The 24828-nt window shown below is 39.1% G+C and overlaps 1 protein-coding gene across 1 annotated transcript in view; it reads right to left on the reverse strand.

The window, feature by feature from the left end:
• Positions 1-429: 429 nt before the first annotated feature.
• Positions 430-24828, reverse strand: part of IMMP2L (inner mitochondrial membrane peptidase subunit 2) — a 912540-nt gene continuing 888141 nt past the window's right edge. The window contains exon 7 of the mRNA XM_082846685.1: positions 430-1079. Coding sequence (XP_082702811.1) covers positions 942-1079 — 138 coding nt within the window. The 3' untranslated portion in view covers positions 430-941. The remainder of the gene's footprint in view (positions 1080-24828) is intronic.

The raw sequence follows: 24828 nt of genomic DNA on the forward strand, positions 1-24828 counted from the left end.
AAGGCTTCATACATATAGACTTGCATGCAGGGAATTTACCTCCTTAGCTATACAATTATAAAATCTATTATGCCACTATTACTCCACTTTTCAATAGGTGATTTCAGAATTATAGACATGAGCACTGAGAAATCACTGGGAGGGGAAAAAAATCAAACTTGATCTGGAGTGATTTTTCCATTTCACTCAGAACATTTTACCAAACAGTATCTGACTATTGACAAATAGGTTTACTCATCAATGTGCATAGGCATGAGATCACTAAGAAGTTCTGGATTAAAAAAGGGCCAGTAAGAAAGACTGGCTATATGAAAATATTGAGAGAATTGATTCCCCATTGCTTCCTTCCTTCCCAAAGAGAGAATGTATTCCCTATTAATGGATGATTATTACAGGTCAAATAATAAACACCCAAAACAGTACCTGAGCAAATCAGTGTTTTATTGTTACATCATAGTTTACTGTTCTTCCTGACAGTCACTGCATTGTAGATACTGTCAATTATAATTCCTAACACTATGTGTATGTTTCTTCATCTTCCATCTTCAGAGTAACTGAGTAATGTTATTTACTTCCATCACATATTAGTCTTCAAATTCTTCCAGCAGTAAGCTCCAAAATCAAAATCTATCAATAGAATATGTATGCATAAAAAAATCCAAAATTTATCCCCTTTGAGACATATGGGAATAAAATTTTCATATTCCCAAAGGTCTGCATTTTTTTGGCATTGAACAGGGTATTACAATTTAACACAAAATCAGGTGACATTTAATACTATTTAATATTTTACAACTCTTTCTCTACTAATACAGATCATCTTAATGTGATAAAAATGTTTCTTGCACAGCATCATCTTGGGGGAAGCGTTGCCCCTATGGTGTTCCTCTTCTCCATCCCTCTTCCTGGGGTTGGTGGTGGTGCCTCCCCATCGTAGCAGCTCAGGGAGATCCATGCAGGCAGTCCTCTTCACTCTGAATAGGCAAGCGCTCTGGAGGAAGAACAGATTCCAATTTCTGCCAGCGCTCTGGAGGCCACAGGATGTGAGTAGCATGACCATGCAGGAGTCCCAGGGAAACCTGAACTCGTGAGAGACACAAAGTGAGAAAGATGTTCTTTTATACAGGATCATCATTAATATCTTGAAAACAGAATTTGATCCAGGTCTGGTGTTCCATGGAAAGATAACGATGATGATTAAGAGAGTAAACCCTTAGTGGCATTTTTTCTAGGTGCTTTATATATGTAAGTTCCTTTAATACAACCTTTTGAGGTAGGTACTGATATGCCCTTTTTGCATAAGAGAAAACTATGTTCAGGGAGGTTAAAGCACTAGCCAGAGGTCACATAGCTCTCAAGCCACAGAGGCTGGCTTCAAGGCTGAGTAGTCCAAGTTCAGGGGCTGCACCCTTAACCTCTATCGTCAGTAGACTGGTTGCTTAACCCCCGGAGGCATGAATCTGGTTTACATTCTCAGAATTTCCTCCAGCGTTCCCAGTATCTCAGAGAGACTTTTTCTTTTTTCTTTTTTTTGGTGGAAAATCAGAGATACCTTAAAAATATCTATATGTTGTAAAAAATCCTGTCCCACATACTGGATGAGCAGCAGAAGTTAGGTGTGAGGCTGGGTAGGGTGCCTCCACTGAAAGTACACTGAGCAATTTGGATCTGCTGCTCACGAGGAGACGCGGGAAACCAAGGGAGAAAAATCCAGTGTATGGTCTTCTACTGATAATGGTTTGACTTATGACTTTTGACTTTATGATGGTGTGAAAGCAAGACGCACTCAGTAGAAACTGTACCTCCAATTTTGATCTTTTCCCAGGTTAGCAATATACGGTATGATACTGATACTTTCTTGTGATGCTGGGCAGTGTCTTTGAGCTGCACAATTACAAGGGTAAACAATTGATACACTTACAACCATTTTGTTTTTCACTTTCAGTACAGTATTCAATACCTTACATGAGATAGTCAGTACTTTATTATAAAATAGGCTTTGTGTTAGCTAATTTTGCCCAACCGTAGGCTAATGTTAAATGTTCTGAGCACGTTTAAGGTAGGCTAGACGAAGCCATGATGCTTGGTAAGTTAAGTTTATTAAATGCATTTTTTACTTAAGATATTTTCAACCTTCAGTGGGTTTATCAGGATGTAACCCTATCATAAGTGGAGGAAAATCTATATGAAAATCACTGCAGATGGTAAAAGACATACCGGGATGGAAGAGGAGGCAAGGGAAGGGAACTTCTCCTGGAGGATATAAGACTGAGTCCTGAGAGGGAGGGAGCCCTTAAAGACATGTCAGGGCTCCCTAGGGACATGAACTGCAGTGCTCGAAAAAATGTAGCAAACCGGTTTAAAATGCAGATCAAGGCCCTATACTCAGAGATTTCCAGGCCCTCCCTCAGACCTGTGAAGGGTAATCTGTGCCTTTTGTTGGTGCTATCAGGTAATATTTTAATGGTATGCAGAAGCTTACAAAACACACTCATATTGAGTGCCATCTATAAACCAGATACTATGTGTCCATTTTATTTCAAATGTTTTTCCTATAAATTGGTGCTCCATAGTAATTAACATGACACTGCTTTCATTAAAGTTCTTCTATTTATATGCATTTGAAAAAACACACTGCCCAGAGACTCAGAGCTGGATGTCAAGGGAGACACTTCCAAATAGATAACCAGAAACATTAAGTAAACATTCACAACATCTTTAAATACAAACAAAATAAGCCCAAAGGGTACCAAGAAGCCCATGGGCCCAATAAAGGAATTTTTCTTCAACTTGTTACTGTAAAAATCAAACCTACAGAAAATTTGAAAATGTTGTATAAAAAAGAGCTCTATTCACCAAAATTCACCAGTTATTTACATTTTGCTGCATTCATTCCCCTCTCATTTGTGCATATATGTATTTCTACACATATACTTTTTCCTGAAACATTTGAAAGTTGTCATTATGCTGAATTTATCCCCAAATACTTCAGTGTGTATCACCTAAGACACTTTCCTACATGAACACAATACATTATATGCAAGACATTTAATATTGATACAATATTACTTAATGTACAGCCCATATACAAACGTTTTCAATTGTCCAAATGTGTTTCAGAGCGATTTTTTAAAAAAATTTTCAACTGAGGATCACAAATTGCATCATGATTGTCACTATGATGCTTCAGTTTCCATTTGGCTTAATCTAGAGGTTCTACATCTGTAATTGCCCGATTTTTTTCCCCCTCCTGATTAGAGTCAAGTGTTCTTGGCAAGAATACCATATAGTTGATACTATATTCTTACCATTTTATCACATCAGGAGGCACAAAATATCAGTTCATCTCATGTGAAGTTTGATCATTCGATTAAGGTGATGTTGACCAGGTTTCTCTTGCAAACCAATCATTTTCCTTTTGTAATAAGTAATCAGGGGGATGATATTTTGAAATGTAAATATCCTGTATGTCAACAACATATCATCTCACTGCTCTCTGAAGGAAGCTGGTTTCTAAAGCAGCTAATAATTTTAAAATCTATTGATTATCCTGCCTGAAACAGGATAATCAATTATCCTTTCTAAATTTGTTATTTCTTTTATGTTTATTAGCTTCCCTTCTTCTCTTAAGAAGTGCTGTCCCCTCCAACCTCAAATGCCTATATATATATATACATATATATGTATGTGTATATATATATACATACATACATATATATATATAGTTTTTTTTTTTTAATTGTGGCACACAGGATCTTTTAGTTGTGGCTTGTGGGATCTAGGTCCCTGAACAGGGATCAAACCCAGGCCCCCTGCATTGGGAGCACGGAGTCTTAGCCTCTGAACCACCAGGGAAGTCCCCAAATGCCTATTATTTTAACATAAAAGATTCCTTTTTAAATTGAAAATCTTACTATCATTTGTTTTTTTTGATACTCAGATGTCCTACATTGGGCCAGTGGGAGTCCTTTGTTCATTTTTGGATATGTCTCCATGAATCTTTGAGCACTTCCTAACTTTATGGTACCATTAGGTATTGTGGGCTTACCTTGTTCTTTATACCTGTTCCCTCTGAAATTAGACATCTCTTTAAAAAGCCTTGGTTTCTTTTATCAAGGAATGCTATTTAGAAATCAAGATCTGGTACTAGATGTGCTCATTGCTCCTGGGGGTGTCAATCTTCTATGCCATTTCAGGGGATAAACATAAAACCACAGGATTCTCTCTTACCTTCCTACATTCCCTATTTCTATCTCCCTTCTTCCAGAGTGAGCACTCTGTCTCCCCATAACAACACATTTACACTATCCTAAAATACACAAAAAATAGTTTTGAGATCACTATACTATAAATATTACCAACAACAAATTTCCTGAGTAAAAATCGAGATTTCTTTGCAATTACTTTGGTCCTTAAAATAGATCTCATTTTAAGGGTGTATTGGCAGAGTCCTGTATTCAAAACTTAGTTGAATTCAGTCTTTTTTTCTTCCCAATATACAGTTATATTTCCATTCGATATATAGTTAGGCCCATTTGTTTCTATTTGTATTCAATTTTAGAGTTCGCTTTTGTTATCCTTTTTGATTCAATTTAACTTTTGAATAAATATTAAAATGGTTTAAGAGTAAAATTATTCTTAAAAGGTATGGCATGCAGAATAATGTCCCCACACAAACTCCCAAGGTGCATATCCTGATCCCCAGAAGGTGTGAATATGTAATGTTCCAGGGCAAAAGGGGAATTAAGGTTACAGATGGATTTAAGGTTGCTGATCAGTTGGTCTTAAGATAAGGAGACTATCCTGTAGGATCCCATGGATACAAATGTTATCACAAGGGTCTTAAATGTAGACCAGCTAGGCAGAAGGGTCAGATTCAGAGAGCTATTTGAAGATGCTGATGCAGAACAGGGCCATGAGCCAAGGAATGCAGGTGGGCTCTGAAAGCTGGCAAGGAAACAAATTATCTCCTAAAGCTTCCAGAATAAAGGCAGCCCCGCTGATACCTTAATTTTAGCCTAGTGCCCATTTTGGACTTTTGGCCTCCAGAACTGTAAAATAATAAACTTACGTTGTCTTAAGCCACTAAACTTGTGCTGATTTATTACAGCAGCAATAGGAAATAATAAACTAATAAAAAATATATGGAAGTTCCACTCCCATCTGCTACCTTACCTAATAGGCTAACTATATTAGTTTCTGGTTTATCCATTTTTTTTCCAAAAAAGAAACCCAAATACATATTTTTATCAGTTTTTATCTATTACATTCTTATTTCCCTTTTTTCTCATACTGAAGGTATACATTCACTTTTGCATGGTACCTTTATTCTTAACAGCATATCCTGGAAACCACTTCCTATCACTTCATAAAGATGGAGCCTGTGGCTTTTACAAAAGCCCTATCCCACATCCAAGCGATTCTGACTAACCCCACTAGAAATCTAGATCTGGACTTTCCACTTGGCTTCACACCAAGAAAAAAGGTAAACCTAACCAACTTTAAAAACTCTCTTGAATATATCTGGAACTCCTGAGTAACCATTCTAACCATATTAACTGCAGAAGCCTAGATCTAAATGGTCTGTCGTGCTGCCGTTTTTTTTAATCTATTTTTGTTCTTGTCTGGGCTCAGCTGAGCTAGAGAACAGCTGGTCTCCATCCCCTCCACAATAACCCTTTTTAGATTTGATAGCTGCTACTCAGTTGTTCCTCAAGCCTCTATTTGCTTTTCCAAGTTGTTTAACTTTTTTCATAAGGTTGATCTGCCAATCTTTTAAGTTGGCTGAACTCTTGCCAATATTTTTGCCTGATTTCCTAGTTTCGGAGATCAATTTTTACAGAGTGATTCAATTTTTTTAAATCAACATTCAGTTGACCAAAACCTATTATAATTTTATTCCAAACATTTATTAGAGATGCTACTCTAACTTCCTGAAAAAAATGATTCATCTTCATAATTATAAATAATGGTGAAAATTCCCACAGATGGATAATGTCAGTATCATTTTAAAATATGGTATGGGAATGCAAAATATAACTGTTTTTTAAAGACTGAGATTAAGATAGAGAGTGCCTAGTCACTCTCTTAGCTATCTTGTCACGGATCTTTATTTTTTTTGGTTGGTATGTACATAGACATGCAAAGAACACAGTGAATTTAAAAGGGCATAAAAATCCAGAAATATTTTAAACTTTAAACAAATTAAAAGTTCTCTTCAGGTACAGCTTTGGTGTCCACACATACTGTGTTAGGCATGGTCTTCCAGAGAAACAGAACCAATAAGATGTGTGTATATAGTGGAAGAGATTTATTTTAAGGAATTAGCTCACACAATTATGGAGACTTGGTGAGTCCAAAACTCTGATGCAGAGGGCCAGTAGGCTAGAGACTCAGGAAAGAGCTGTAGTTTAAGCAAGTTCAAAGGCAATCTGCTGGTAAATTCCTCCCTGGTTGGGGGAATGTCAGCCTTTTGTTCTTTTCAGGCCTTCAACTGACAGAGCTGCAGTATGTGGGTGTGACTTACCCAACCTGCTTTCAAAGTCCACCCATCTAAATGTAAATCTCATCCAAAACCACTCTCGCTGAATGATGTTTGACCAAATATCTAGGCATCTTGGCCCAGCCAAGTTGACCGACAAAAGTAACCATCATACCTACAAATATAATCACCTCTGACAAACATATTTCCTCTGTGCTTACTCAGTGTCACACACAGTGTTCACTATTTTCGGGGTGATGTTCCAAACGACTTACTTATACATACTGACTCATTTAATTCTCACAACAACCCTGATGCAGGTACTATTATTGTCTCTACTTCATAGTTGAGGAAACTCAGGTATAACAATACATTTTTTGAGCTGAGGCTTTAATACATGCCCTCTGGCTCTCGAATATCTATATCAGGATCATCACCATATAATTTATTATACAAATGAGACACTTCTGACAGTCACTGGGGGCACTTTTTAAATTAAGTCAGGATAGTAATTTGTCCGAGACTGTCCTGGACAAATTAAGATATGGTCACCCTAATCATACTACTTCTTGATATTCCTAGGTCCCACATACTTTCCTGAAACAAGTAGATTTATCAAAAGGAAATGCACATTATGGGCAGAATTGTGTTCCCGCCAAATTCATATACTGAAGCCCTAACGCCTAGTACCTCAGAATGTGACTGTGTTTGGAGATAGGGCCTTTAAAGAAGGGACTAAGATAAAATGAGGTCATTAGGGGAGGCCCTAACCCAATCTGATGGTATGCTTGTAAGAAGAGGAGATTAAGGCACACAAAGAGGTAACAGGGTTGCATGTAGACAGGTGAAAGACCATGTAGGCACACAGCAAAAGGACAGTCACTTGCACGCCAATTAGAGTGGCCTTGGAAGAAACCGAACTCACCAACACAGTGATCTTGGACTTCTAGGCTCCAGAACTGTGAGAAAATTTGTTTAAGCCATGCAGTCTGTAGTATTTTGTTATGACAGCCCTAGTAGACCAATACAGACATAAATAAAAAGGAACACTGTGCTGGAAGCCAGCTCCTGAGATGTCCCAATATTCACACAAAATAGGGGAACAAAGGAAGAGGATGAGAAAAAAAAGGAAAAAAATCTGTTATTAAAGAGCGAGAGAGAAAGAGAGATGCTTACGCATGTATTGAATACAATTATTTTCAATAGCTTAAATACTCTGACCAACCAACCTAATATTTTATTGGGACTCAACGCTCCCCTCTCTTTGCGCGTTTGTGTTCCCTGTGTAGATGTGTCTCCTCCAATGGATTCACAGTATTTTTAGGCTTGAGGAATTCACTTTTACAGTAAATTTTAAAACACAGCACCAAAAACACATTAAACATTATAAACCCTTAGCAGATCATTGTAATTTTAGTATCTACTGAATGAGAAAATAGGTCCATTTACATGTATTAATGAGCCTCTTACAATAACTCTTTTGCCCAAAGATGGGGAATCAAGGATCTAGAATATTTGTCACCAAACTATTTTGATTGTGTACCCCACTAGCAAAAATACTTGAGAATTCACCTTTGTATTTATATATTTAAAATTGTATATATAATATATAAATATAAAATTATATAATTATATAAAAATATATTAAAATTATATATACATATTAGTATTAACACTCTATAAAACCAAATGTTAGTAAAGCTCAAATTCTTATTTTTCAGATCCAAAGTTCTAATTATTTATTTATTTATTTTGCATCCAAGGGATCACTATAAACACCCCCTATATATTCCTGCTCCCTCTTTAGAAATCCCTTCTCTGGCAAACACCCAAATTACTGTCTGGAAAGTGATCAGTGCTATCAGTCAACTGGTTTGTTTTGTCCACATGCTGCCAAGGGACCACATGGACTAAATTTACAGTGAACTACCTGTCTTTGATCGAATTGGCTCCACTAAGAAGTTATTTTGGCATCTGGCAGACACAGCCTTCATGGGCCCAGCCTTTGCTTCATGTGCCAGGGGCACAGGTGTGTGTTACTCTGGTTCCCTCCACCCATTTCCACAGGGCTACAGTCTACAGAACACTCTTCTGATTCTTGGCTTCAGGGCACCCTCTGTTGAAGGAAGAGCTTGCAAGGACAGTCTGTGAGTACTGTGGTAAAATAAAAATAAAACCAGTTACTTTGTACTGGTCATTGCTGAGCAAGGACAAACATAAGCACATGAGTCTAGAGATAGGACAGAGGGGAAAACACAGAAAAGAAGTTAAGGAAGAAAGAAGATGACTGTTAATGTGAGCAAACTCCTTTTTAAAAAGATGTTCAGAACTAGAGCCAGGGTCAGAAGAGGACCAATATGAAAAATCAGGTGAAGCATAAAACTTCCAAGTTTATGTGATTAAAATGTTTTCTGAAAAGGACAATGTTTCATCCAAGATTAGGAATTACTTTTCAGCAACAAATATTTGTTGAATGAGTGAATGTTCATTTAAGAGGAAAGCTAAAATCTGGAAATGCTATATTTTCTGATCTGGGCATCAAGGAAATTCCCTAACTTATCTTAAGAGAAACATCCATAGTTTGCTGGAAAACAATATTAAGTGACATAAGAGCTTTACAGATGATGTGCCACCGTGGATTGACCACAAACTAGTGATACAGTTCTTGATACAGTTCTTTGGTCCAGTCTCAAAAGAATTTTTTAAAGTTACAGTATGGAATTTAAAACATGAAATACATAGATTTAAAATTGTTATATTTACTGCCTCTTAAGAATTTTTAAATATATTACACAGGCAAAGAAAATTGGTTTGGATTGCCTCTGTGACCACCATTTACCTCCAAAACAAATGAACAATATTAGGGAGGAGAGAAATGTATAATGACTGGTCCTCAGTCTCCTGGGATGAGTACCATTGGTTTTTGAGTAACAGACCAAAATTCTGGCTACTTGTCCTCTTCCACACATTAAACTTTTCCTGAATACAACATCCACATCAGTCTGCTCACAGTGGCAGCCAGGGAACACTGCTCACTGCTGTATTGACAAACTCTTTCTGAACTGGAGTACCACAAAAGAGGATGTTGTCTTGATAACTACTGATAAGACCAGAGATGCGAGTGGTACCTGGAGAGCAGGACACAGGAAAGAAACATGGGACTTCACTCAGGGCCCGTGCTTTGGTACTGTGCATTCAATATGATGCTGCAAGTGGAGAGTGCAGGGAAGGTTCTGTGCACTGGTGATTAATCCCGAGGGAGCAGAGCACTGTACACCAGTTACTAATCCCGTGGAAGGACTCCAACTAAATGGAGGACAGCATAGATCATCACAGTGCCAGCCACAAGGAATAGACGTCTAACATCTCACCCACTGCATCTTGGTGTGCGTCACCAAGGAAAACACAACGCCATCAATCGCTGGATGGAACAGTGCACGCTCACACAGAGAAGAGACAGAGCAACATCGGCTTCTACTGTGGGTGTTGCTGGTACTCAGCTCCACAGAGAAGGATGCCCTGATAGTGCAGAGATTTGCCTTCCTGGCCCTGCCTCTGTGGTCACCATTTTCTGGGAATGTCAGTGTTACACAACAACAACACTCAAGGCAGGTACTTAAAAACAACCTAAAAGACTAAGAGAAAGAGGTTGAGGAGAACAAAATAATTCCTTTATCAGAGAGCATAAAAGTGAGCTCTCTTGCAATTATGAACAAAAGCAGATGCGTGGTCTAAGTGAATCAAAAAGAATTAGAAATAAAGACAGGCAAAAACATACCATATGGAAAAATAAGCAACGGCACTGTTTTAAAATATTATGAAAAGGATTTTTTTGTAAGTCTGAAGGATAGAAATGATAGCACCTACTTTATTTTTACACATGGATTAACATATACAAATCTGAGGTTTTCATTAACATTGTTTGATACAGTAGACAAGGGTCAGAAAGAGAGTAGTAGTGGCTTGTCAACCAGCACACATTCCCAAGATGCTTATCTACACAGTGTTGAGCAGATAAACATAGTCCCCTAAACAAAAACATGTAGGGAGACTGCTTGAAGTCTAAGCAAGCACTGACTGGCATCTACTCAAACACAAACTAGTAATGGCAAAGCTTTGGTTGTAGAGGTGAATGAGAGGCAGGAGGGTCATGTACTAAAGAATTATGCAGAAGACAAACAAGGAAAGTATCAACACTCCTAAGACCTAAGCTGGTGAGCAAAAGAATATATAGGAAGAAAGGAGGGGAGAAGGAAGGCTCTAGAAAAATGGGGAAATAAGTTAGAACAGAGGGGAAGCAGCAGCAGGTAAGGTAAAAGGCACAGAGGCAGCGGTGGCACACTGAGAAAACTTTATTTGTGGGGAATGGACCACTTCCATTGCTCCCCTCCCACAGGGACCCAAGTAGCAGCACCAGTTATGAGAACACATCACCATCCAGAAAATCCCAGCGCTGTTCTCTTTCTCCTCCCTGAAGTGACAAGAGGAAGGGTCCTTGTACCTGGGAATATTTCCCTTGGATGAGAACGCTTTCCTTCCTAAAGATGTATAATACAGGCTCACAATACCTTATCTACAATTCCAAAATCCAAAGAGCTCCGAAAGTTCAATTGTTTTGTAACTCTCTGGTAGCAAAACCAGACATGACCTAAACTGTTAGGAAATCATACCCTTTATTTATCCCCTGCAGTGTGCCTATTCATAATTTTTGCTGCAGAAGTATTAACGTGCTTGATTATAGAAGTTGCCCCAGACTCTGCTGGGAACGTTATGTTACATGGCATAGATACTGTTTAGATGCTGTGTGTAGACACTGATACCACCTTTCCAACATCCAAACAGTCTGATTTCTGAAACACATTTGCCCTCCAAGTTTTAGATATAGTATTACTATCTTTAAGTATCTGCAAAGATGAATATTTACCAAAGAGGATAAATGTAACCAGAGTTTTGGGCTCAGTCCTAGGTGGGATGGGACCCCGTCTAGGACCTCACCAACTGGCGGGAAAGACAGATGTTTTAACAGAGCATCAAAATACAATCCAATACGACAGACATATAAAGGAGCCAAGTGCCCTGGGAGCAGAGACTGCAGTCAGGCCTTGGGAAGGTTCCACTGAGCCGATGCATCTAAGCTGGCTCCCAGGGATGATGGAGACTTCCCTCTCCTGAGGGTAGACCTTTACCCAATGACATCCCCTGCCAGATTTCTGTCTAGAGCATTCTCCTAATCCTCCTTGCCCCCCAGCACTGAGTTGCAAAATTGAGACAATGTGATAGGTTGATACAACCCAGTACTTTGCCATCGAAAAGGAAAGTCATATGCTTTACAAAAGATTCAAAATGAGATTCTCTCTTCTAAAGACCTCATTCTAGGACAAGTGTTTTCCTTCATTATCAACAATTTTCACTTTAATCATTTCAAAGCAATTTTCCTGTTCAAGACTGAGCTTTAATCAGAATGCACCTTCAGGTCACTTCATGGCCTCTTCAGGATTCTCTCTAGATAACTACAGAATCATGCATAATCATTCCCGTCCCCCCCAACCCCGGCACCTTCAGTAAATAGTTAGTTCAACATTTTATGCAGAAATAGAAACAAAACAGGCCTCTAGGGGTATCTCCAGCTAATTTTCATGAATTAATTTCCCAGGATTAATGTTTATGCACCAGTCTCTTCACCACATAATCAAATCACTGAAGTTGAAGTGGTCTAACTCCTTATTTTGCAGCTTGATTAAGCAGGTGATGAAATACTTGAATATAATTTGGATAGTTAGAAACTCACAGTATCAACAATAAACCACAGTGGAGGATGACATTACTGATGATGTCTCATTGCTTACTTCTGTTCTCTCTAGTAGCTCGTGTCCCACATGCTATTTTTACGTAGGAGATAAAACAGTTCATATAAATACATGAGGGGAGAGGCGTAAAAGTCTTTATTGTTGTTGACATTTTTTAAAACCATATTTAGGCCACTGGGCAGACAGCTGCTGAGACAAACCAGACTGCTATTGGTAGGAGAGGATTTGGGACAACAAGGTATCCAGTAGCCGTTGCCAGATCTGCTGCTATGGTGGGTGCAGTCACATCCCTACCATGGTTACCTCTGTTCATTTGGGTGGTTACCTGGCATCCAGTCTCTATCTTACTATCTCTCCCTACTTCCCATCCCTCTTTTTTCAAAAAAAAAAAAAAAAAAAGAAATTGAGGAGGCTTACAAAACAACCAACCAGGAACAAAAGAAGATGAATAACAGTGACAACTACAAGAGCCAAGATAGTTGCTGTGGAGAGCACACTTGGTACATAGCATGTTTTCTTCCTCATGGTGGCTCTCAGATAGCTAGCTTACACAGCTCTCATAGGAGAGGGGGAACTGTCCCAATTTGTAAGGGAAGCTAAGTTTTTATCTGATTAAATTTCTGCAAGCTATTTCTCACATGGGCTCTGTCACAGGATACTGGAAGCATCAAAATGGACAATGTCCATGGAAGTATGTTCCACCTAAAAGACAGTAGGACAGTTCCGCTTACTGGCAATTAGCTGTTCTGCCAAATGATTAAGGCGATGTCGTCTTGTATGTAATCTAGAGACCTAACTTATTCCAATGATAAGTACTTAGATTACCTGGCAGCACAGATAGATAGAATGCCCTTTAAATGATCTTTTCTAAATATTTCTTTCACCTGTGTTTTTGATATACAAGATCTGTTCTGTGTTGTTTGTGGCTGGAGATAATTCCTGATCCAAAAATCTGGCTGTGTATCTACAAATGAAGGATGAGTTGGAATTGATGATCTACTGCACTCAGCCCTTTTCCTCATCCCAGAACAATATCTTAGTGGTCAGCGCTATAACTACTGTTCTTAAATTTAAGCTTACCAAAATCCAAAGAATTGTGTTGATAAGGAAAAAAGAAATTATGCAGTATAATAAAAGGTAATTGAAAGAATGGTCTAAACCCTAGCAAAACTGGCTTCTCTAGAAGAAATATCCACCAGGTATCTGAAGTGATAAAGGTACACATGGTGAAGCAGGATCTTAAGGATCACTGAGATCATTATAGGTATGGGTGTGGCGTGCGTGGGTACTGCCCATCTCAACCACCTTTTTGTGTCTGTACAAGTCTTGGTGAGAAGAAATGCCTTCATCCACTGCCTAACACCCCAAGCTGGATGGTCCAGATATTCCTTCTCTCCATTGCCAATAGCTGAGGGTAGGCACATGACCAGGGCTCAACCAATTGGATACTCACATCCAGGGCTATGAATGTGGAGGGAGCGATGCAAAGACACAGGAATAGTCAGAGATTACTGGCAGAGACGAGAGTGCCAGGAAGTGTGCAGGGACACCAATTGCCAAACCCATCATCCTGCTCCTATGTGTGACATAAGGGTGTCCTATGTTGCTAACTGTCTAATTCCCAAGCCTTGTTTTCATCCCATCCATTCAGTGATATCCAATATCGATATCCTTCCAATGACATCTTTTCTACTTAAATTAGTCAGGGTGAGTTTGTGTTATTTGCAACCAAGGTACCTGATGAATACACTGCCATGGAAATCCTTCCACATGAATAATGTTTATAAGGATATTTAGAAATTAGGTCTAATCCCCAGTCCCACAGGTGAGGAAATCGAGGCTCAGAAATGCTGCCCAGTCAGTTAGCACTGGGACTCAGCACTGGCTCCTAGTTCAAAGCCGTTTTTACCATACCTGTTAGCGATACAAAGTGTAGAGCCCTGGAACTTGTAATGTTTGGCATGGGGCCCTGCATTGATGCTTTCTAAACCTGCTTTCTCCCCAGGGAATAGTGAGGCCTTTCATTTTCTGCAGGAAAAACACAAACATTGCACATTTAAGGTTTGTACACATCCATGCCACTTTGGGAACTGTTGCTGATTTGTAGCAGCAGAACACATTACAAGTCACTGGGCTGTAAGGAATGCTTGCTGGCAGTGACAAGAAAGGCAGTGCTTACTACAGCAATGCGGTTATGTGCATGTGCATAAAAGAGCCTGGAAAACGAAGAAGCGGGGAAATCAACACCATAGATACATGAAAGCCTACAAAAAAAAACTTAATCATAACTATTATTCTTAATATATTTACTCTTCAAATTAATAAAGGACTTAAATATTTTTTAAAAAGCCTACTATGTGCAGAGCACAGGGCATGATGTTCTAAATGTACCAAGATGTATGAGCCATAGACTCTGGCCTTGAGGAGCTTACAACTCAGATGGGAAGATGGTTGTCACAAGCTTGATCCACAGGATGTGTTTGGCAGAAGCAGAGGTTGCAGGAGATGAGAGTGATCTGGTGAGCAACACAGGCCATTGAAGGATTAGGAGGAGATATATGTCCAACCCTGTAACAGGGGACGCCACCTCTGCCCACAGTCGAAGGAAAGAAAAAGAAAGCCAAGAAAGTGGAGAGCAAGAGAACAGTCAGGAGATTTTTTGCAGTCGTGCTGCCAAGAGATATGATTGTGTATAAGAGAAAAGAAACGAAAGGAGCCTTCGGGAATGAAATCCACATTTCCTGGCACGGTATGTCTGGTCCTTCATTAATGGACCTCCGCTTTATGTCTCAGTGCTCCTCAACTTGTACCAGAATCCCTCCCACACCTCTGCACATTTGCACATACTGCTTTCTCTGCCTCCTGAAAGGCTTTCTTTCTCTGTTTACCTGGATAAGTCCCATTCATCCTCCCAGACATAGCTTACATGGTACTTCCTCCTAGAAGGCTTCCAAGCCCTCTTGCCATTCTCTGCAGTCTGGGCTTACTTATGATAACTAGTAATTACCACCCTGTACAGTGAGGGTCTATTTAGTTCTTTGTATCTTACTAAAGTATGAGCTTCTTGAAGCAGGCACTGTCATGTTCTAAATCAAGGGAATGAAAGTAGAAAGCTCAAAAAATGTTGACTGATTAAATTAATGAAACAGGAGATGATGTGGATTTAGACTAGATATAATTTAGCAACTGATTGGACCTGGGAGCTGAGAAAAGAACAAGGTGTAGAGATAGCTCATGTCTCACCTGCCTGGAAAGATGGTAATGCTATTAATAATAGAGGGATCACAGTAGAAGGAGCAGATATGGGAAATGATGAGTTCAGTTTTGGATTATCAATCTGAGGATCCTGTTGAATGTCACGGGAAGACATCCCGAGTGCAACTGAAAATTCTGTGCAAGAGTCCAGACAATGGTGGCAAGTAGAACTTAGACATTCAGGAATCACCCAACTGTACCCACAGGAATTAATGTGCTCACCTAGAGAAGAAAGTAAGAGTGCTAAGGACACAGACCTGGGGGGACATTGCATTTCAAACGTAATGCTAGGAAGCTGTCAGCTACATGCAAGAATCAACACATTTTGCTGAGCAGTAACACACCCACCTCCAAGGCTTGTGAGACTTTTGCACAAGTAGAGACATACTGCTCTCAGCTTGTAAAAAGGTAACCATTGACAATAGAGCAGAGATTAGGGGAGGAAATAGTTGTAAGTCACCTTTAAAACTGTAGTTGCTATTTTTTTTTTTGACTGTGCCTAGAGAACATGTAAAGATCCAGAAAAGACCTATTAAAATTCTGAAAATGATGTTCACCTAGTGTGGTTATACACTTGTATATATGTATGTAACTTGTGGACTAAATATATAATATAAAAACAAATCAGCAGACTGATCAAAATCTCTAATGGAAAGAAATGTTTTGTTACTTTTAAACATTTTTCTTTCAGAACGGTAAGCAAAATGCTTTCTAAGATTTTTAGCTGAGTTTTAAATTAATTTCACACTCTTAATACCACTTTGGTCAGAAATAAATTGTGTGAACCAAAAATGCTACTTAAATGGCTGTATTATTTATGAGGAATAATACTATTTATGGAGGGTAATTATAAATCTTTTAGTTTAAATATTATGATCTATTTATTTTTAATCAGGTTCACTACTAAGTAAATAAAAACAAAAGAAATGTAAACTATTGAATAGATTTTTGCTACTTTTATTAGTTGTAAAGGATCTTGTTGCCTTCTTGAGAAGTCATCTTGTTAGTATAGTTTGAAGCAACAAAGAAATAATGGTGCTGTGATCATGTTAAAAGCACACACACAAAGAAAAAGTTAACTATGTGAGGTGATGGGTGTGTTAATTATCTGGATCTTGGTAATCATCCCATAGTGTACACGCATATCAAACCATCCCTTTCTACATTTTAAATATATACAATTATATCTGTCAGTTATTCCTCAATAAAGTTGGGAGGGGGAAGCATATTGCCCAATGTCAATTCTAATACTGATATTAAGTTCCTGAATTGCCTCTATGGTTTTTTTGGTTAGATTTTAAGCTCCTGCAAATAACAGTTTTCTTGCTTTTGTACTTTGATTACAGTAGTTAATTCAGAGAAATCTCTCGAGGGTTATCCGACATTCAATCAATGAACATGCTAGCACAATGCCAGGAGCTGGGATGCTCTGTATGAGATAGCAATTGCAGTATATTGAAATTAGGGTAAATTTAGTCTTTTGACTTTGACTATGCACAGTTATTGTCTGAAAGTTAATTATTGACGGTGTTTAAAGTTCAAGTTTATGTAATGATAGATGATCCATGTCAAAGATGGCATAGCAACAATAAGAAAAATACTGGTCGGATTACTAAGAAACAAAAAGAATTCCTGAGAGCTAACTATGGACCGTGTGTGGCTTATTTACAGAAAATTTCTATATTCCAAACTATTTGCTCAATTAGATTGAATGATTCGAAGTCATATCTCTTCTCTCTATATTGGCTGTATACACACACACACACACACACACTCGCACACACCTTGGAAAAGGTTGATAAGTTCAGTAGTAGCCTAAGGAAAATATAACAAGGGCAAATTTATTTTTCCAGCGCAAAGTTACAAATTATCTTTGATCTGACACTATGGATTATACATGACTTTACTCCACTGACTCAGATAACTGAATGCTGGCTCTAATTTATAAATTCTTAGTGTTGTACCAAACAATTATGTTGTTTAACATATAGGTTAATGTTGAGAGTACAACAGGCTGATATGTACTATTAAAACTCTTGGTACTTTATAAATTCAGAGATAATGTTAAATTGTCAGGACTTCAGCCCGAAGAGAGACTGGGCTTAGCCTTGTGGCCCCACTGCTGGAGACACACACTGCCCTGGGGAGAGGAACAGAGACTTGGCTGCTGATGAAGGTTTCCACATATCTGGTGCTCTGTCTTCATCTCTGTGCCAGCTTCCCAGTATTAAGGAAGTGTCATCAATCATTTTCCTTACCAAAGTGGGGGTGGAGTGCACAAAGCACCAGGAGTAGAACCTGCCCTGCCTTTGGATGAAGCCTTTCATGAGGATTCCTGGCCATATTTAGCCCACTGTAGCCAGTACTAACAGTATTTGAAGCAACAGTTCCAATTAGCTTTCCCTTTCCTTTTAGCACTTCCCCCCACCGCCCCGGCTGGCTTTTCCATACCTTCTTAAACCTGAAAAGACAACTGCTTCATTACTTTAAAAATTTTTTTAACACAAGAAGTTGGAGGGGCTATCTCAACCCAAACAAATTTGTTAAAGACAGAGTCAAAAGAGATGCTCTCTAATCATCAAAAATCCTGATGATTCAGTATCAGTAGCACACTGTCCATGTTCCTGGAATAACATGATACACAGATGGTCCAAGGGTAGAGGAGAGAGTAAGTAAGCATCAGTAGCAGAGTGCTGAGAACATAAGCTTTGGAGTCAAGAAGTCACAGTGGGATCCGTACTGGAAAAATGAATAGCTGCACCACCTTTGGTTAAGTGACTCCACGTCTTTCAGCCTTATTTTTCTCAGTGTCGAAATGGGAACAAAAATATCAACTTTGCAAGGTTGCCACAAGAATGAAAGGGTGCAAAGTGCACAGCTCTAGGGCAGAGCCTTGATACATACTAATTACTATGTTACCCCATAGTAAATCAGGTGCAGGGGAAGCCTGAAGTATAATAAAATAACACCAAAAGAGAAGAAAATGAGGTGTTGAAAATAGCTACCTTATATTGTATCCCATTGTTAACCATGAATAGTGTCCAATTAGGGGTTATGCCTTTGAGAAAAAATGTTTTTGGTTAGCTGATGATGTCAGTTTATAAGCACAAAAATGATTGCAAGAATTCTTGTTCCAATACAGTTCCTTCTTAGGAGCTCTATCAACAATGGCAATAAAACACGGGTGCTGTTATGTTTCATTTTTTGATACAAGGCTAAACTTTGAAGGAGCTTTTCTATATACTGAGATGAGCTCAATAAAAACAAAATCCTCTGGATTAAGGTAACATCCCTAAGAGACTTCTAGCTCTGGTAAAGACATTTGCAGTAATGAAAAACAGAGGATCAGAGGACTCCATTGTTGCTTTAAATTACATGTGTGACAGATCACAAAGAATTGCTTTTAGGTAAATGAGCAATATTTTCTTGATTTTCTCCCACTCTTTAACAGCAGTTAAAAGCTCCCCGGGAAGTATGAATTTTCTTAACAAAATAACACTGCACTGTAAATGGTGCCAGTTCTGACCACTGACTCATTCCTTAACGTTTGCTGACTTCTGTTTACACGATTCTGTTAAATAGTGCCCTTAAACATCAGTGGCCTGTCTTCAGTCTCCATCTTCCTCTGTAATTTTCAACCTGCTGATCATTCCCTGCTAGAAAGTCACCTTCCTAGTGCTCTAAAGGTGCTCCAGTTTTGCTGGCTTATCATCATCCCAATTTCCTGAATCTAGGTATTCCCTGTGGTTATATGTTTTCTCTTTATATGCACTCCCTTGGTAAGCTCACCCATTGCCGTATCTTGAACTCCCACCACTTTGCCAATAACCCTCAAATCCCTATTTCCAGCCTTGCCCTTTTTCCTGACATCCAGACTTGATTCTCAGTGGCCTGTTGGACACTCCCAACAGGGAGTCCTCCTCATTATGCAAATATGATGTACACAACACACCAGCTCATCAGCACTTCCCCCCAAGTGAGTGTCTTACCCTGTTTTTTTTTTTTTTCTGTGGTACGCGGGCCTCTCACTGTTGTGGCCTCTCCCGCCGCGGAGCACAGGGTCCGGACGCGCAGGCTCAGCGGCCATGGCTCACAGGCCCAGCTGCTCCGCGGCATGTGGGATCTTCCCGAACTGGGGCACGAACCCGTGTCCCCTGCATCGGCAGGCGGACTCTCAACCACTGCGCCACCAGGGAAGCCCTCTTACCCTGGTTTTTTGATTTGGGGATCTCCCTGTTGCCCAGTCTTAACTGCAGTCTTAGAGCCATAATTAGACTTCTGGCTTTGCTTCACCACCATCTTATTAAAATTCGTTGCCAGATTCTTCCTTGCTTGAATCCCTCTGCTCCTTCCCATTCTCACTGCCGTCATCCAGGGACAGGTTCTGATTTCCTCTTCCCTGAATGAACACAGTAACCTCTATTCCAAACTCCCCAGTTCCAACCTTGTTTTGCTCCAGCTGCTATACATACTGGGACCAGATTAATTTTCTTAAGCTTGGCTTCAATCAGATAATTCCCAGGATTATCACACTTCAGTGGTTCTTCACTGCCTACTCGTGTAAGTAAAAGAGGAACGGCCTAGCATGCAAGACAGTAAGAGGCCCACTTACCTACCTTTCCAATCTTTTCTCTCACTATTCCCTTATCATGTACCCTACACAAGCTCCGTACAGGTTCTCCAGGGTGACTTCAGTGTCCATCAAAGCTTGAGAACTAATGCCCTAAACTACCAAAGTGAAATGGTCACAACAATTTCCTGGCTCCTCTGCACCTATGGCTTTACTCTTGCCACTCCTCTAAGCATCCTTCCTCACCACCTCCACATCCTCATTCTACCCCTCCCTTGACTTCCAGCAACATTTTCTTTCTTTTTTTTTAAAAAAATTTATTTATTTATTTTTGGCGGCGTTGGGTCTTCATTGCTGCGCGAGGGCTTTTCTCTAGTTGTGGCGAGCAGGGGCTACTCTTCGTTGCAGTGCATGGGCTTCTCATTGCGGTGGCTTCTCTTGGTGCAGAGCACAGGCCCTAAGCACATGAGCTTCAGTAGTTGTGGCACGTGGGCTCAGTAGTTGTGGCTCACAGGCTCTAGAGCACATGCTCAATAGTTGTGGTGCATGGGCTTAGTTGCTCCGCAGCATGTGGGATCTTCCCGGACCAGGGCTCAAACCCGTGTCCCCTGCATTGGCAGGCGGATTCTTAACCACTGCTCCACCAAGGAAGCCCTCCAGCAACATTTTCCATACAGCTTTTTAAAAACGACTCTCTTCCATCCTCAATGCTATAGATTTCTCTCTTGTTACCTTATTTGTAATTACATATTATGCCCTATCTTCCCTAGCTGACTATGTGGTCCTCTAAGGCAGACCCCTGTCTAATGTCTTTTTATTCCTTACTCAGTGTAGCATTTTATCCATGATGGGCACTCAACGAACACCTTCTTCATAAACAATACAATGTCAAAAATAACCACATTCCCTTAGACAAGACCAGTTTAGGAAAGAATCATTAACTGTGTGGCTGACAACATGGACCTGTTTTTTAATTGTAGCATGACGTATATTTCACAACACTGATTACTTCAGAATATAGATCTTTTTTTGAGCAAAGAACTATATCTTTAAAAATCAGTTTTTAAGATTTTATACTTCTTGGCAAAATAGTCAAAGCTTGTGTACGTAAACGGGTCTAATTATTTCTTTATGTAAACAAACTACCTATGGCACATTGTATTTTTCAAAGATGACCACAAAAGTACCTCACAACTCAAATGCTCCTCTGCAATGTAACCTTTCCACCCCACTCTCCCTTTAAAAGGTAAAGTCTATTTCTTCATCTGGTCGGGAGCGGGTACCTGTGACTGCTTTGATCAATTCTGGGCATAGCCCTTAAGTGGTCTGGCAGCTTGTGCTTCTTAGAAACTATCCATCATATGAGAATTGTGACTCTGTGAGATCACCATGCTGTGAGAAGCCTCGGAGAATGAAATGTCACATGGAGAGAGAGTGAGAGAAAGAACAAAGAACACCGAGGCACCAAACATCTCAGGGAAAATGTTGAATGTGGGTCCTCCAGCCCTTCCCACTACAGTTGATGCCACGCGAGTCAAACACAAACCACCTAGCTGAGTCCTTCCCAAATTCCTGATGCATAAAATTGTGGGTAAAATAAAATGGTTGTTTTATACCAGTAATTTTGGTGCAGTTTGTTACACAGCAATATATAAACACTACTATCACCACTTTGGACATGTAGAACTGTGTCCATGCAAATACAAACTTAAAATGGTATGCTGACAAAGCAGACAGCTAATCTTACAAACAGTAAACTTATATGTTATACAACCTAAGTGCTGAAGAAAACCTAATACTGACCAATTTATGAATTCCCCTTTAATTATGTCCTTAGCAAAAAATTAATATGAAAAATGGATTACATATCTCTAATATTTTCCAAGTCAAGCCTCCATTATGGAAGGTACACTAAAGAGTACGTTAAAAAATAAGCTGAAGACTATCAAAGAAACATAGGATATAAGTAAATAATTGGAAAAGTTTGCAAACATGTATTCTGGTAAGTACATTATTAGTTCATATGAATTATGATGTATCCCAACACTAAAATTCTACATAGCCATTAAAAACGGTGATATAGCTATACTGACAGTAAAAATGTTCATAATATGTTAAATGGAAAAAGCCAAGTACAAAACTGTGAATAACACAATCTCATTTGGGGCTATTTAAAAAAAAAAAGTTATGTATTTGTCCCCTCTTCCCTCAACCCCCAACACACATACAGATCTTTTTTCCTGTGGGGAAAAAAAGATTAAAAACGATGCATACTGGGCTCCCCTGGTGGCACAGTGGTTAAGAATCTGCCTGCCAATGCAGGGGGCATGGGTTCGAGCCCTGGTCCAGGAAGATCCCACATGCCACAGAGCAACTAAGCCCGTGCGCCACAACTACTGAGCCTGTGCTCTAGAGCCCATGAGCCACAACTACTGAGCCTACGTGCCGCAACTACTGAAGCGTGCGTGCCTAGGCCCCGTGCTCCGCAACAAGAGAAGCCACTGCAACAAGAAGCCCACACACCACAACGAAGAGAGTAGTCCCTGCTTGCTGCAACTAGAGAAAGCCTGCACGCAGCAATGAAGACCCAATGCAGCCAAAAATAAATTAAAAATTTTAAAAAAGAAAGATGCCTCTCAATGTCATTATCCTTAGGGGGTTATATTACAGTTCATCCCTATTTTCTTCTCTTATTTTAAGGCAGTAATTCTTAAACTATGCTCTCCAACCACAGAATCAGTATCACTTGCGAACTTGTCAGAAATGCATATTTGTAGCCCCTACCTTGGTCCTACCAATCAGAAAGTCTAGTGTGGGGTTCAGCATTCTGTGTTTCTGTACCCCTACTGGTAATTCTGATGTATGTGAAAACATGGGAACTACAGCTTTACTTCTATTTTCTAATTTTAAAAAAGTGAATGTGTTTCCTTTATAAAAAATTTAAAAGGCCATTTTTAAAAAAAGAACTTAGGTCCCATTTGTTTATTTTTGTTTTTATTCTCATTATTCTAGGAGGTGGGTCAATAAAGATCTTGCTGAGATTTAAGTCAAAGAGTGTTCTAAGTTTTCCTCTAAGACTTTTATAGTGTCTGACCTTACATTTAGGCCTTTAATCCATTTTGAGTTTATTTTTGTGTATGGTGTTAGGGAGTGTTCTAATTTCATTCTTTTACATGTAGCTGTCCAGTTTTCCCAGCACCACTTATTGAAAAGGCTGTCTTTGCTCCATTGTATATTCTGGCTTCCTCTCTCATAGATTAGGTGAACATAGGTGCATGGGTTTATCTCTGGGCTTTCTATCCTGTTCCACTGATCTAAATTTCTGATTTTGTGCCAGTACCATATTGTCTTGATTATTGTAGCCCTGTAGTATAGTCTGAAGTCAGGGAGCCTGAATCCTCCAGCTCTGTTTTCTTTTTCCTCAAGATTGCTTTTGCTATTCAAGGTCTTTTGTGTTTCCATACAACTTGTAAAATTTTTTTGTTCCAGTTCTGTGAAAAATGCCATTGATAATTTGGTAGGGATTGCACTGAATCTATAGGTTGCTTTGGATAGTATTGTCATTTTCACAATATTGATTCTTCCAATCCAAGAACATGGTATATCTCTCTATCTGTTTGTGTCTTCTTTGATTTCTTTCACCAGCATCTTACAGTTTTCTGTGTATGGGTCTTTTGCCTCCTTAGGTAGGATAGACATTTCTCCAAAGAAGACATACAGATGGCCAACAAACACATGAAAAAATGCTCAACATCACTAATTATCAGAGAAATGCAAATCAAAACTACAATGAGATATCACCTCACACCAGTCAGAATGGTCACCATAACAAAATCTACAAACAATAAATGCTGGAGAGGGTGTGGAGAAAAGGGAACCCTCTTGCACTGTTGGTGGGAATGTAAATTGATACAGCCACTATGGAGAACAGTATGGAGGTTCCTTAAAAAACTAAAATAGAACTACTATACGACCCAGCAATCCCACTACTGGGCATATACCCAGAGACAACCATAATTCAAAAAGACACATGCACCCCAATGTTCATTGCAGCACTATTTACAATAGCCAGGTCATGGAAGCAACCTAAATGCCCATCCACAGACGAATGGATAAAGATGTGGTATATGTATACAATGGAATATTACTCAGCCATAAAAAGGAATGAAATTGGGTCATTTGTAGAGATGTGGATGGATCTAAAGACTATCATACAGAGTGACGTAAGTCAGAAAGAGAAAAATAAATAGCGTATATTAACGCATATATGTGGAATCTGAAACAGTTGGTATAGATGATTTACAAAGCAGAAATAGAGACAAAGACATAAAGAACATATGTATGGATACCAAGGGGGAAAAGGGGGGTGTGGTATGAATTGGGAGATTGACATATATACACTATTTTTCTTTTGAATTTTATTTTTTATACAGCAGGTTCTTATTAGTTATCCATTTTATACATATTAGTGTTAACACATATACACTTGATACTCTGTATAAAATAGATAACTAATGAGAACCTACTGTATAGCACAGAGTGCTCTGTGGTGACCTGAATAAGAAAATCCAGAAAAGAGGGGATATATGTATATGTATAGCTGATTCACTTTGCTATACAGTAGAAACTAACACAACATTGTAAAGCAACTATACTCCAATAAAAATTTTTTTTAGAAACTTAGTAAAAGAAAGTTAAAGATGGTATGTACATTA

Source organism: Leucopleurus acutus (assembly GCF_964270905.1).
Source record: "Leucopleurus acutus genome assembly, chromosome: 9".
NCBI classification, from domain to species: domain Eukaryota; kingdom Metazoa; phylum Chordata; class Mammalia; order Artiodactyla; family Delphinidae; genus Leucopleurus; species Leucopleurus acutus.